The sequence below is a fragment of the Dryobates pubescens genome, chromosome 3 (assembly GCF_014839835.1).
Source record: "Dryobates pubescens isolate bDryPub1 chromosome 3, bDryPub1.pri, whole genome shotgun sequence".
Classification (NCBI taxonomy): Eukaryota; Metazoa; Chordata; class Aves; order Piciformes; family Picidae; genus Dryobates; species Dryobates pubescens.
Genome location: NC_071614.1, coordinates 32,140,258 through 32,154,734, shown reverse-complemented (window position 1 = coordinate 32,154,734; position 14,477 = coordinate 32,140,258). Strand labels below are relative to the sequence as shown.

The following is a 14,477-nucleotide window of genomic DNA, read 5'->3' as shown; positions in this document are numbered from 1 at the left end:
GGGGCAGCTCCAGACTGCAATTTTTACTGTAAATAGACTGAATCTCATTCTTTGGGCTTTTAGTCCTCCTAAAGGCTACAACATCCTAAACTCTAATTGAAATATTTTCATTAAACACTCAAAGCTAGGTTATATGTGTTCTTAAATTTATATGTTAAATGTAGCGCTATTGTTAAGAATGAGTTCAAGACAAGACGAATAGTTACCTACTATGTACAAGCATTTCTTACAACATGTAGCATAACCATTGTAAATAATAACAGCAACAAACCCCACATTTTCAGCTTAGCTGAGACATTTCCCTGTAAGACATTGAAAGTTTTTTTTCCCCAAATAGACATTTCACAGTTACTTGAATGTAATACAAGTTGGGTGTTTTTTCGGTTGGTTGGTTGGTTGGTTGGTTGGTTGGTTGGTTGGTTGGTTTTTAAGGCTTTTCAAAGTCCCGTGGAGTCTAAATTTTAAAGGAAAGGCACTGGTCTGGATTTCAAACAAATAAATATTTAGGGAAAACTTTTGATAAATTAAGCCAAAGAGCGATCAGATGGTAAAGCACTTCCAGATGATAGAATCTCAGCATTTGTCTTCTGAGTACTCTGCAAAATCTCAGTCTCTCTGCCGCAATAAACTGCCAATATCTGGCAATCTATTTTGCAGGAGGATGGCATTTAATTCTGGTTCCTTCAGTGGAAGTTAATTCCTTATTCAGATGAATGTATTTTAGTTCTTTTGCAACTGTCTAATAATAAATTCCAAACAGAATCTTTCAAAACCATGTCAGAGATGTAATGCGAGACAAAGCTGCAATAGACTTGAGAAGAAGCCTTGCCTTTACCTATGAAATCCTGGGAAGCTCTTTCTTATGTTAGTGCAAATGTAGATTATTCCTAGGGTAACTGGGAAATACTTCACCTGACACAGATCTCTTCTATACAGATCTCCAGATTTAGCATATTCCCATGCTTATCAAAAAGTTGAGGCCTTTTGTTTTTGTTTTTGTGTATGTGTGTGATTTGAAATAAATGTATGATGTGGTTCAGTTCATCTTGATTTTAACCATCTGAAAGGGAAACGCATAATATGACCATTGTTTCCCTGGTATGTGATGTCTCTGAAAGGTGAGTTTGTCCCCTCCTAATGTAGTTGATCAGAAGCAAAATGCATTCCTTTAGGAGGCTGCCCTTTCTCTCCTCTGATTGTGCATTGGACCCACTTTAGATGCTGAACACAAAAGGGCTCAAATGGAAAGAAACATGTCCCATCTTTTGGATGAGTATTCCCTTTGTGCTTCTCTTTATAAACATCCACAAACAGATACATAGTGGACCCTCAGTGGCAGGGCAGAGTCATGTCCTGACTCTGCAGACCAGACCAGGTTTACTACCAGGTCATCTGCTGCTATAGCAAATGCTCCAACATTATGGATGTTTGTCAAGAAAAGAAGGAAAAATAACCTGACTCCATAACCTGTTTCACAAACATCACCAGTCCCTACCTAGAGACTTGGTCTGCAATAATGCTCAAGTTGGACAAAAAAATAGTAGAAATGATCCAGCTGAATATTTTGTAAGTATTCTGCTCAGCTGAGTTTTAAGAATGTCTGCTATGAAAATTTTTCCCTAGCACAACCAGAATGTAATTAATGAATGACAAAATTCAACCCAATGGAGCAAATTTGTGGCATTAGGGTGTGAGGACATTCAAATGTGAAGTTCTGGTAAACAATAAGGTGATGCAAAATACAGCAAACCAACTTAAGCTTTGTCCCATCCAAAACCCATAACACAAAACTCCAGAAGACCAGTTTTACTCTAGAAATACCTAAAGGACCAAGGCAAAGCAACATTTTATCAGAGTTTCTCTGATTATTTAACACATCATCTATGAGCTCCAAAGTAACACTCAAACTCAACACATGGGGCTGTATTTGTCCTGCCTAACTTGACCTGCAAGAAGGCAAAGGATGAAGGACAACATTGATTAGTGCTATGACCATACTCACAAAGGAGTCTCAGAATCAGAAGTAAAACTAAGTGCCCTTTCTGTGGGGGTTGCAAAATCCCAACTTTAACACACACACTTTATCTTTGACCTTGGTCATATCATTGAAGCACTGCAACTTCAAGCTGACCTTTGCAAAACTCAGCTGGCAGGAGTGTGTTCCAATGGAGGACCCTAGATTGCTCTTTGGGGACCATAATGCAATCAGAACTCTTCAGAAAATAGTTTCATTTTCTCTTCAGGTTTCTAACTGCTCTGGTTCTGTCTGTGTAAATCCTCTGACTCAGCTACTGCTGACATTTCCTCCTTGTTTAATATTATTTGTGAATTTCATTCCTGTGCAATGCAATTACACTTCCCGATAATTAATAGAGATGTTAGATGAGACCAGGCCTAACACAAATTCTCCAGATACCCTGCAAGATACTTCCCATACACTTGCTACATTATCATTTATCATGATACTTCGTTTACAATCCTTCAACCAGTTTCCAACCCACATGACTGATTTCTCATCCAAGTCAATCTGAAATATTTTTCTATTAGGATTTCCTCATAATCCTGCACAGGCCAGGGAATGGGGTACACTGACTTGATAAGCCTTTTATGTCTTTGATCACTTGATGCTACATGGAAGCAGCATGAGATTGCTCATAAAACTCCAACAGCTCTCTGAATTTCTTTAGCAGTACCACAGCACTTTATGATGTGAAGATCAATGAAAGGTAGAGAGGCAGCAGAATGAATTCTTGAATATATGGTCCTGCACCAAAATCACCACCCCATGCCCCAAAATACTCTTTCATAAAACGGCACCAGAAATGTCCTTTCTGTCCATTGTATCCTCAGTGAAGAGGCTATAGGAAAGATCCAGTTCAAATGGTTTAAGGGTGCATTTCCTTTTCCTTGAGTTTCATTCTGGGCTACTCTCTATTCCAGTTACCTTTTATTTAGCTGTTGTAAAGGAAGCGAGTGTGAGTGGACAGTCTTACTTTAACTATTTTTTTTCATGTCATTTTTGCTACTTCAAAGAGTAATTGTGTTTTCCACAAGAAAAGTATCAGAATTATACTTAAAGGAACTTGGCTCATATCTGTTAAGTAGTGACAAATAACCCATTCTAATTTTCCTTTGGAGATTAATATTCTGTTGACAAGACCACTGAACTTACGCAATTACTTTATTTGGCATTTCTATAACACAAATTTCTCTTCAGTGATGTTCTCCTCTTTCTCCCATCTCCAAAATCTTATAGTAGAGGCAAGAAGATAGTAAAAGTTTTAAGCTTTATTCTCTTAGGAGAAAAAAAAACCAAAACAAAACAACAAAAAACACTCCCTCTTCTTTAAAATTATTTTTTTTTCCAAAACCAAAGCATCAAATACTTTACAATAGCAGGGAAGCTCTTAAGATTGTCAAGATTGTGAAAATTATCTTGGTGTATACACCTAAAGCCTAATATTTGTGTTCATCTTGAAGTCTGGGGAAAGAAAAGGTTGGAGAGACCTTTGTAAATATTACAAAATACACATGTTTCTTTCCTGGTATTCCAACTTTCTATGCATTTTACACTGACAGCTGAAATTGTTGTTGCCTACATGCAACACAGGTAATGTGCGATTTAGCACAGGTAATGCATGATTTAGTACAAGCAATGTGCGATTTAGCACAGAAGAGGCAAAACACTCCATGGCCACTTCCGAATCATAGCACCCTTTGCAAAGTCACTGATGTGTGAAAATACATCATGTATGTGGCAAGAATAACACCTCCCCATAAGAATGGCAACACTTGGGTAACACTGGTGGAAACATTTATGAAAGGTGTGGAAAAAAGCAAGACCTTGCCTTATACAAGTGCAGCTTTTCTGTCTTACTTAGGTACCTAGCAGGCACAAGTTTAAGATGCCCCTGAACTGGTCCTATAGGTGATGATTATATTCCCTGTTGTTGTGAGAGGATACATGCTAGATGTTTGGGCTTCCCTGTGGAGGTCTCCAGTGGTACCTCCCAGGTCTCCCACCAGCTGCACAAGGAAATTAATTGTGGCAGACTGGCCCATTAAGAGCTTGTTCTTTAATCTCAGTTTATGCACCCTCGCTAGATGGGCTGCATTACACTTAAAAGTCTCTGCAATGTGTGTTGCTTTCAAAAGCATGGGACAGGTATGCAGGACTGCCCTTTGTCTTCTCAGATACTCTCAGAGCAGCCAAGCAGGTTTTGGGTCTTATGCAATTGGTATTTTTAAAGATTAAGTATTCTGGAAAGTGCTGAAACATTTGCCAGCCTATCTGCTCAGGAAACATTATACACCTGCGGTGCCAACTGATTTTTTCCATTGTAGTTATAGCTCATTATCAGACCAAAACCTTTCTGAAATATTAGCCAGGTGACATGCTGGTCTTAAAACCCATGATCCCCCCAGGAGCTCCTTCAATGTGGTACCGGTATACTAACAAAAGTAGACCGGAGGACAGCACGTTCAGTGCCAGCCCACAAAACCGGTAAGGAAAGCTAATCTGGTAGACTCAGGGCTGTGGGAGGGCTGTCCGATGTCTGTCAGAGCTGCTGCAGGGCATGCACTGTGCAGGAGTTACCCACTAACATATGAGCAGGGTTACAAGAACAAAAAGCTTAAGCAGAATTTCTGTACCATACCAGAGCTGCCAACTGAAAAATTATTCCGTTTGCCCTTCTAGTTGGTTCCACAGTAATTCTCTCTAACTAGAAATCCTCCCACTGCCAGCAAATCACGCTTTCTAGTGATCTCCAAACATTTCACCCAAAGCTCCTGCACCCAAATGGCCTAACCGGTGTCAAAGTGAGGCTAATTCACATCCAGTGAATCCAGGGCAATGACACGTGCCATGGCATGTGATCATCTCTGCAACACTCAGGAGCTCAGTCACTGCTCTCTGCCTTCGTAGGATGCTCCACAGTCCTGCTGTCAAGATCTTCCTTTACTATCTGTTCCCCTCATGACCATCTTGCACCTTGGTAGGTGGGAAACAGAGAACAGCACTAATATAGTGATCAACAGAGGTATAAAAGATTTTGTAGCTTGCCCTTTCTGCCTCCTGATGTTTCCCCCTCTCCTTTCTAGCACACACAGCACCTGCTTTTCTACATTGTTGAGGACTTTGATTCATCTGTATTTAAAGCTGCTTTTCATCTCAAGTACCAGCAATGCACAGCATGTCTCACTGTTTGCACTAGGAGTGTGCAATGGATGTGGGACCTGCTTAAATTAAAAGCATCCTGTAGAAATGTGAAATCATGATTTAAACAACCTAATTCACTTCAACTGGAAAACCAGCCAGCAGGTTTCTTCAACAAGATTTCTGTAATAACAACTGTGCAGCACTCTTGATAATGGTCTTTTACATCTTAATGAGTTAAACACTTTAATACAGATTTTGTTCTTAAATTATGGTTTTCAGAATTGTTATTTTTCTAACACAACCTTACCAACAGCATTGTTTATCACTGAAGGAAGATGTGCATTCAATATGTTTACCCACATATACATAAGGAAAAGGATTTGGGGGTGATGATGGATGGAAAGCTGGACATGAGCAGGCAGTGTACACCTCCTGGGCTGCATCCAAAGATGCATTGCCAGCAGATCCAGAGAAGTGATTCTACTACTTTACTCTGCTCTGGTGAGACCTCACCTGGAGTACTGTGTAGAGGTCTGGAGTCCTCAATATAGGAAGGATCTGATGGAGAGGGTCCAAAGGAGAGCCATGAAAATGATCAGGGAGTTGGAGCACCTCTGCTACAAGGACAGGCTGAGGGAGCTGGGGTTGTTCAGCCTGGAGAAGAGGATCTGGGGAGATCTAATAGCAGCCTTCCAGTACCTGAAGGGATCCTATGGGAAGGTTGGAGAGCAGCTGTATGCAAAGGCCTGCAGTGACAGGATGAAGGGCAATGGCTTCAAACTGGAGGAGGGTAGATTTAGATTGGATATTAGGAAGAAGTTCTTTACTATGAGGGTGGTGGAACACTGGAACAGGTTGCCCAGAGAGGTGGGTGAGCCCCCTTCCCTGGAGATATTCAAGGTGAGGCTCGATATGGCCCTGGGCAACCTGGTCTAGTTGAGGATGTCCCTGCTGACTGCAGGAAGATTGGACTAGATGACCTTTGGAGATTGCTTCCGGCCTGGACCATTCTATGATTAAATAATTAAAGAACTTCTTAAAATATATTTTTTAATCTAATTTTCTTACAAATTGCCTCCCACTTCTACCACAGCACATATATTTCATCAGTTAATGTTGGTTTCAGGACCTCATCCTCTCCCTTTTCCTTTCCCTCTCCCTCTCCTCTTCCTCTCCTCTATAAAAGCATCTTTCTCTGATCAGAACATGACACATCATCTTTATTAAGACTCACCAACTGTATTCTCTCACCTTGCTAGCATGGTGCTATCTGAATTTAACTCTTGTTTCAGATAGTAATACCCATCTGTTGTAAATTCGGAGGGAGCAGTTCAGAGTACTCCAACAGTTCACACAGCCAGTACAGTAAGGAGCTCCAAAGATGTTTTGGAAAGGCACAGGGGTGGATGACATTAGAAGATGTTATGTCAGCATAGAAACACTATCAAGCATCAACTATAAATATTTAGTAACTGAAGTGATTATTTTTGTCTATCCACAAAATAGTTATTGTGGGACAATGGAAAGTGCTACCAGACTTTCTGCCTTTGACAAGTGGTTGACATCCATCCCAGATCCACAACGAGTAGTCATTACTAACCAAAAGAGGCTTGCAATTGCATCTTCTTTTTCTCTCTACCCAAACAACCTTCAAATTGTTTATTATTATTCACATCATGGCAAGGTCTCCAGAAGGCCTGGCACTGCATAAAAGGCCATGTCCCCCAGCAAGTGCTGACAAAACTAAAAAGTGGAATAGCTGAGAGGGAAAGGCACAAAACAGCTGACCAAGGTTAATGGAGAATATTTTCTTTGCAGTCTTCTGCATGGCCACTGTTCATTCAGGAGGGAGTGAGAACCACACTCAAGGAACATCTGGGCTACAGCCCTAGCGGAGTGAAACAATTTACCCCAGAGACTCATAAGGAAAGTTAAGTTTATAACTGAAGAATGGCAATGCAAAAAGAGCATCCTAAACTCTATCCTTGTTTTGATAGGTTTCTGCTATCTTTGTACTGTTTATGTTGGGATAGGTTGTTTGTTCTTGTACAGGTTAACCTCATTCTGTGTCCCTGATGCCTTCAGGATTCATAGTCTGAGCTTCCTTTTAAGCAAGAGGGTTGCCTTAACACTTGGTCCATCAGAGATAAGAGAGACCTTTCCTAATGTACTAAGCAAAGGAAGGAGTGGACATTTTTCCTAAAAATGCAAGGAAACACTTCTTTTCTTACTCAGGAAGAGCAGGTGGACTGTCTCATCGTGTCCTCTAGAGCTGATAGCTACAGGAACATCTCCCAGCAAGGACACAGCTAACCTGCTGCAGAATCCAGCTCTGTCAGCCTGTATAGGCAAGGAGGCTGAGGAGCCCTTCCTATTCCCACTGAACAGTACAGAAACAAAAGGGTTGTTCTGTTTGGTTTTTTTTTTAACTCCAAACAAGTTTCCTAACCTGTGAGCCACTACATGCCTTCAAAATATTTCCACTTGCTTTCAAGCTACTTAGCAGCCATCCAGAACTCAGTCTGTCCAGTCCTGTCTTGATTTTGCTGTGACTTAGCAGCTTTTGCTAGCCACAGAGCATTTCACATGATCCTGAGCTACAAGTTTGGATTGGGATGGGCGAAATCAAATGGGTGCAGAGCCACATTGCTTCTAAGGAAGTATCTTTTCCATGGAGTCAGCATAATCTTGTTTGAACCAACTTTACTGAAGGAATCAGTTTGTGAGTATTATTGACATGTAAATACCTACTTTGATGTAGGTGGGCTGTTCCACCCCTCTGTCCCGTGGACGTAGCCTTTGCCTCAGGATTATCTAACTAGAGATTCATCTTAGTGCAGGGGGAAAGACTATACAAATGAAAATGGAGCAAAATTCAATTACATTTACAAGCTGTTCATGTGCAAAAAAATGAGAATCTGGACAGCGGCAAATCTGCAATTGCAGGTTTCAGGATGCTAAATGAATGCCAGTAACTTTTCTACTTAAGCAATAAAGGATTCAATATCCAGCTGACGTGTTTATCACAAGTGTGGTAATAGAGATGTCTGGTTTATTGGCTGCTGTTTAGCCTAGTGTTCATAAATGGTTGATAATTAATTGAAGGCAGTATTACAAAAACCAATCTGCTTATGGAAAGCCATTTCAACCAGAAGTTGTCATATTTGTTCTGGTATCAGTGAGACAAGTTCAAAGTTGTTTTCTTTTCTCACATAAGCTAGCAAATGAACATGAAAAGAAAGAGTAAAGGTGAAATATCTGAAAAAAAAATGCTTTCATTATTTTCATTGTTATTTTTTCCTCCAAATAAAGGACTGTGTCAGAAATAATTTTCATTCTTTGTAATGATTTTTCTTTTTTCTTTCTTTCTTTTTTTTTTTTTTCCTGATAAGGACAGCAAATTTCAAATTTGATGGGGTCATTGGCAAATCACAGTCAAAACCCACTCTACTTCTCATATCCCATAGCACATTAGAAGTAATCCTCATGTATACCAATGAATCAGATGCACCTCAGACCATACTCTGGCCCTGGGGGCAGGGGTACAACATATCTAAGGCACACGTTGTTATCCCCCCTGAACACAGTAGATATAGCGACCAGGAAGGAACCCTTTTCCATGCTATCCCCCAACTCATGCTCAGGCACTGTTCTGAAAATATTAGTTGACAGAAATGATGCTGGGATTTGTCGAAACTTTTGATTTAACAGTTTGATGACTGAAGGTCAGTGCTCAGTGTAGAGACCTGCAGAGTTTGCATGGTTAGGGCAGAATCTCAAGCATGGGAACAGTTGGTGGCTTTTTCAGTTGGTTGGTTTTGGTGTTTTGGTTTGGGTTTTTTGGTGGGGTTGGTTTTTTGTTTATTTGTTGCCCCCTCCCCTTTTTTTTTTTTTTTTTTTTTTTTTTACTGGGCTGCATAAAGTGCAAGCTAGCTTGCTCCAGACTGTATCTCAAAAGTCTTCATCAAGACTTCAGACTTCACACATCCAGCTTTGTTTTTCTGCTCTGCCACGGTCTGTGTGCATGACCTTGGGCAAGTCACTTCCTGGCTGGGCTGCAGACTGCAGTGTAGCATCACAATAACCATGAACAGGCTAGACAGAGCAATGGGGGCAGGCATTTTCCTACAGCCTAGTTCACTTGGGCTAAAGTAGCCTACAATGTCCCCTGTGTTGACAGACTAGATTTAAATCCCATCCCAGGCATTTGAAACCCCACTTCAGGCTGCATCGTGGATGTAAGTGCCATCTCTCTCCTCCTCTGGTGAGTGGAGAGACCAAGACTTCCCAGCTTACAGAAGGGCAGTGAAGATGGACTTATTAGAGGCTATAAGCTCTTCCACATCACAGCAAGTAATGATTAAATTATTATTACCCTTCAAAGACAGATCTTAGGAAAAGCCAAGCAGTTTCACTAGATTTTGCAGCTCAGTAACAGCTGCCTCGAAACTAGAGCAGTTTACTGAAACCTGTTCGTATAGCTCCCACAAAGCTCCTGTGAAAGATGTGGGAAGAGCTCACCCACAGCCAGTCTTCAGCCAGTCTCACCTGAAAGAATCAAACCAATTTGTCCACCAGCAGGAGATGAGAAGAGGGATGAAGTGAGAGCTTCTCACAAGGCTTGAGGGAAAGAAAAAACAGCAAGATTTTTTTATAACTCCCAGATGGAGGAGGAGAAGAACTGGAACAGCTCAGCACTGTCAACATTGTAGTTCCCGAAAGCAGTACAGATTGACATTTGACTCCTGTTACCTGCAGATTAAACATATCTGGGACACCTTCATGGTTTGTAAACCCACTGTATTGTTCTTAGAAGAATTTTATTCAACCTAATGCCATTATTAAAAGAATAAGACAGAGCAAAATCTACCCCTATTAGTGAAGCAATGTGGTTTTGAGAAAGTGAGGCAAGTTGGGTCCTTATGGCGCAGGAAAGTTTAGCTGAGAAAGCTCCCAAGGACATGGACTAGTGTGATGAACACTGGTCTATACTGAATAAGGCAGGCAGATTTGGTCCTCTTGTTTGCATTCCCATGAGGTCTAGCCACAACCACTACTTCACATCATAGCTCAAGTAAAACAAACAAGCAAACAAAATACCCTCATAGCTGCAGCCACAGGGGTTGCTTTGCTTTGCTGAACATCCAGAGGCTGACCTAGCCCAGTTGTTGCAGCATCTAAGATATTTCCAGTTAAACATATCTATACAAAGCAAGGAACACAGGCCTTGGTTTCTACAGCCTTTCCTCACAGTGCAGAGAGAAGGAGGTTACTAAGTAGCCTTGGAGTCTAGATTAAACCAAGATGGCATGATGGAGAGCAAGAGCCACGAATTCCTAACCCTTCATACATGTGACGGAGACTATAGAGATAGCCTAGGGAATTAATCTGTCCAAAGCGGTAATTTATTCCCAGCAGCTGGAGCCAAAGAGAATAGAGGAGATGTCTCCAGGAACACACAACAGCTGAAGGCCAGATGAGGTTCAGATCACACCACAGTCCCACAACAGAATCCTTACCATACCAGCACAAGAAAAACTGTGGCAAAGTGTGTTTCTCTTTCTCACTAATGCCAGGGACACCCTCTAGCCACAGAAATGGGTTGCAGTTTTCAGCTTTTCTCTAAAGTGCAGTCACAGATTTTGGTGGCTTTACCTCCTCTCTTTGAGAAGTGGGTAGAGAACTGCCTGCTTTGTCCATCTTTAAACCTAGGTAGCTAAGGACCTTATTCTTTTAACCTTGATGGTACACAGCAACTACTTGGGAGATTGGAGGTGGTGGGCAGTATTTGGTGTTGCTCATAGTAAAACTTTAGGAAAACCTTTCTCTGTATGAATTATCTAGCAATCACCCATTCTGTTAAATTTCTAATCCAGACCAAGTTATTTTTTCTTTTACCTTTAAAAAAGAAGGAGGTATAGGTGGAGAGAGTAGAATGACTATGTCTGTATAATGCTGATTTATAATGAGATTATCACAGATTATCAGTGTTCTCCACTGAACGATATTAATCTTCACTTAAAAACAAGCGAAATAGAAAGGACGGACCTTAATTCCACAATAGTAGGATTGTCTACACAGCAAATGAAAAGGTAAAATTTGTTCCAGGATATGTAATCCAGAATAACTCATTTTCTGAGCACTCCTTAGACTAGGGACATTCCAGCAGCAGCAAGGACAATTTTTTACATCCACACACTCCACTCTGCCTCAACTCTGCACAAAGCAAGCACTTAACATTTAGAGCAATGGGACCAAATCTTGACTGTCCTACCTGGCCCTTTTTCTGAAGCTAAATGACCAATAAAGTCAATCTTCATCTCTGCTTCAGTTTTTGGAGCTGAGACAGGCTTTACTTTTTTCCTGGCAAATGAACAGTAGGAAACAAATGATAACTTCAAGACCTCACTGGTACTTTCAAGGGAACTACAATCCTCATCTTTCAGGAGCTCTTTGAAAAAAAGGGAGGCCAGATAAGGCAAAAAAGCCTCTCTGTCTTACAAGAAGAATTATTTCTTCTCTATGACCTGAGCTACAAGTAACTAGTGTGCTAGGAATTTTGTTACACTTTGTTAAATAAATCCTGCATCTGGTGCAATGCCTGGGGGAGCATGCAGGTATACTGTAATTCACAGAAACTTTCTTTCAGTAGCCACCTGCAAACTTTGCACGTTATTTGTTTATAGCAGGTTAGTCCTGGTGGACTGGACTGCTCCAGATGAGAAGGAAAGCAGATGGGTGCTTGTGTGCCAGGGAAGTATGCCTGAGACAAGTTGTGCTGAATTGTTTATTCTTTTAATTGGAAAGACTGACACTTTTTTTCACCTTTTACCTTGTTTTGCTTTTGCTGGAAGCCTCTGGCTGATGGAATCCATCCCAAAAACTCCAACTCATTCATCAAAGGCAAAGTTAATTATTTTCACACCAAAAGCAAAAATTCCACCCCCCTTCCCCTGCTTTGCATGCAGTTTAAAACAAAAAAAAAAAAAAAAAAAAAGGCAGGACACCTGAAGTCGCTCCTGGCTCAAGCCTCCTGCTGCTCCTAGGGCACTCGCAAAGCAAGGTGATACAGGAGCTCACTGGGCATTTGAGTAAAGCCTTTACTGGCTATATTAAATTATCACATCACAGCAGTGAAGGTGAAAAAGGTGATAGTGGCATCCCAGCTCTCAACTGCCCATCGACCTCCTGCCCCTTTTTCCCCAAGGTATTAACCCTTCAAGGCATTGCAAGGTCTCCGGGTCCCAAAGCTGACCTCTACTCTCTGTTTCTGGTTTGTTAGCGTACGGTCCCCCCACCCGTCCTCCTCATACAGAACAATAGCAAGGCATGGCTTTCAGCTGCTTCCCGAGGAAAGCCCAGATCACACACATTTAAACAGAGAGAGATAGATATGATTATATTTCTCTTTGCTGTTTAGGACAAGAAATGAAGTGCTGCCTCTTTAATTGGCAAAAGCATGCAGTAAGAGCATACCTTTAATTTAGTGTTGGGATAGCTCACTTGCACCCTGGCTGTTGTCTTATTGGAGAGGGCAGCCTGCCTCAGATCCTCTAGAACTGAAATAATATCATCCAGCACGCATTTCTTATCCTGATTTCTCAACACACACAGATGGGAAAAAGTATAATTATAGCCTTTGTAGTTCACCTTCATTTCCAGCACGGCTCGGTGGATCTGCAGGATCACATCAGCCTGATGCAAAATATTGCCTCCAGGTTTGGAGAGGAGAATCACCCTGCCATACCTTCCCGGGGTGTGCAAGTCCGAATACAGCTGGCTTTTGGATTGATCGAGGGAGAAAAGGCTGCTGGCTAAGCTCCTCTCGATCTTGGCCAGGCTGTGGCTGGGGGCTACCAGGCTCTCCAGGTCAGTGTCAGGCTGGAAGCGGTTGAGCAGGCTGAAGCCGAAGATGATGGTCAGGACTGCGGGCACAGTAAGGAAAAACACCGGATGCCTGCTCACGAATAAGCCCAGCTTGTAGAAAAACGACTGGAGCCCTCTGTGTATCACCTGCCGCAGCATCCTCCACCAGATCCAGCCTGCAGATGCTCCTGGCCGTCTTAGAAAGCACATGTGACATGTGTAGCTCCTTACCCCTTCCTGTCAGTTTCCCTTTCTCTCTCCCTCGCTCTCTACTACTCCTTTAAAAGACTGCAGCAAGTTGCAGCAAGACGGCCAAATATTGATCAATGGGGTGTGTGTGCGCGCGTGTGTGTGTGTCGGGGGTGGAAGGGACCGGGCAGAGGAGGGGGGGGGTCATTTGCCTTTTTTTTTTTTTTTTTCCTCTTTCTCTCCTTTTTTTTTTTTTTTTTTCCCTTCCTTCCCCTCTCTCCTCCTCCCCACCCCTCCACCCCCCCCCAGCCAACTAGCATCGCCTCCCCCCCGCCCGGGTCCCCCCCTTTCGCCGGCGAGGCTCAGGCGTTGCACCGAGAGCGTTGCCTGCTCTGCAGTGCCCGCTCCGCGCCCGCCGCCGCTCCGCGCAGCTCCGCGGCCGGCACCGCTTCTCCGGGGCGGTGCAGGCAGCGCCGGCAGTACTCCCCACACACACCCCCCGCTGCAAAGCACCGCTGCTCGCTTTTCTCCCTCCACCCCTGCCACGCACAGGCACACACGCGCGGGGAATTTGCCGGGGCGGGAGGATGATGCTGCATTTTAACGGCCCCCGACCCCGCTGCGCCCCTCCGTCGCTCGGCCGCAGCCACGGGGCCGCCCCGGGTGCCCCTGGTCCCCACCGGCTGACGGAGGAGGGAGGGCTTTGCTCGGGAAATTTTCGAAGAGCTTCCCCACAGCAGTAGCTCTGCCCTCCGCTCTCCGTGCCCCCGTCCCACGCCTGCTTCATGTCCCCCGGTCCCGCGCCTGCTGCATCCCCCAGCTCCGCACCCCGCCCTGCCCTAGTCACGCTGTGGCTCTTGGCGGGAACACACACGCACCACTCCAGGCAAAGCTCCCAACACAAACTGCCACTTCTCCCCCGCATTTGCAACCCGAGATCACCCAGGCAGAGCTGCCCCGCGATTTTGTGTGGGGGAGACTGACTCCGGGAAGGGCTTGGGGCAAGGGGAGAATGGGGGAGTGAGCTGCTCCCTTCTGCTGCTCTACAGCGTGCCACCTCTGCTCCCCACCCTGGCCACTCTGTAAGTAGTGACCCTAGAGAGGTAGGATGGAGCTCCTGACACTTTCCATCTGAAAAGAGGATTTCCAAGCAAAAGATACCAGCAGACCATTACATAAGAGGAGAAAAATTCTGCAGCTCCCCCGCCCAAAGGAGAGCAGTAGAGAAATGGATGCACTTGCAGCTTCTGATGCCCACCAA

At 43.4% G+C, this 14,477-nt stretch overlaps 1 protein-coding gene across 2 annotated transcripts in view; it reads right to left on the bottom strand.

Moving 5' to 3' along the window:
- PTCHD4 (patched domain containing 4) overlaps positions 1–13,381 on the bottom strand; it is an 83,913-nt gene extending 70,532 nt beyond the window's left edge. The window contains exon 1 of one of the 2 annotated variants that reach the window (XM_009905311.2): positions 12,638–13,381. In XM_009905311.2, coding sequence (XP_009903613.2) covers positions 12,638–13,237 — 600 coding nt within the window. In that variant the 5' untranslated portion in view covers positions 13,238–13,381. The remainder of the gene's footprint in view (positions 1–12,637) is intronic. The other variant, XM_054178524.1, reaches the window with a different exon arrangement.
- Positions 13,382–14,477: the final 1,096 nt, after the last annotated feature.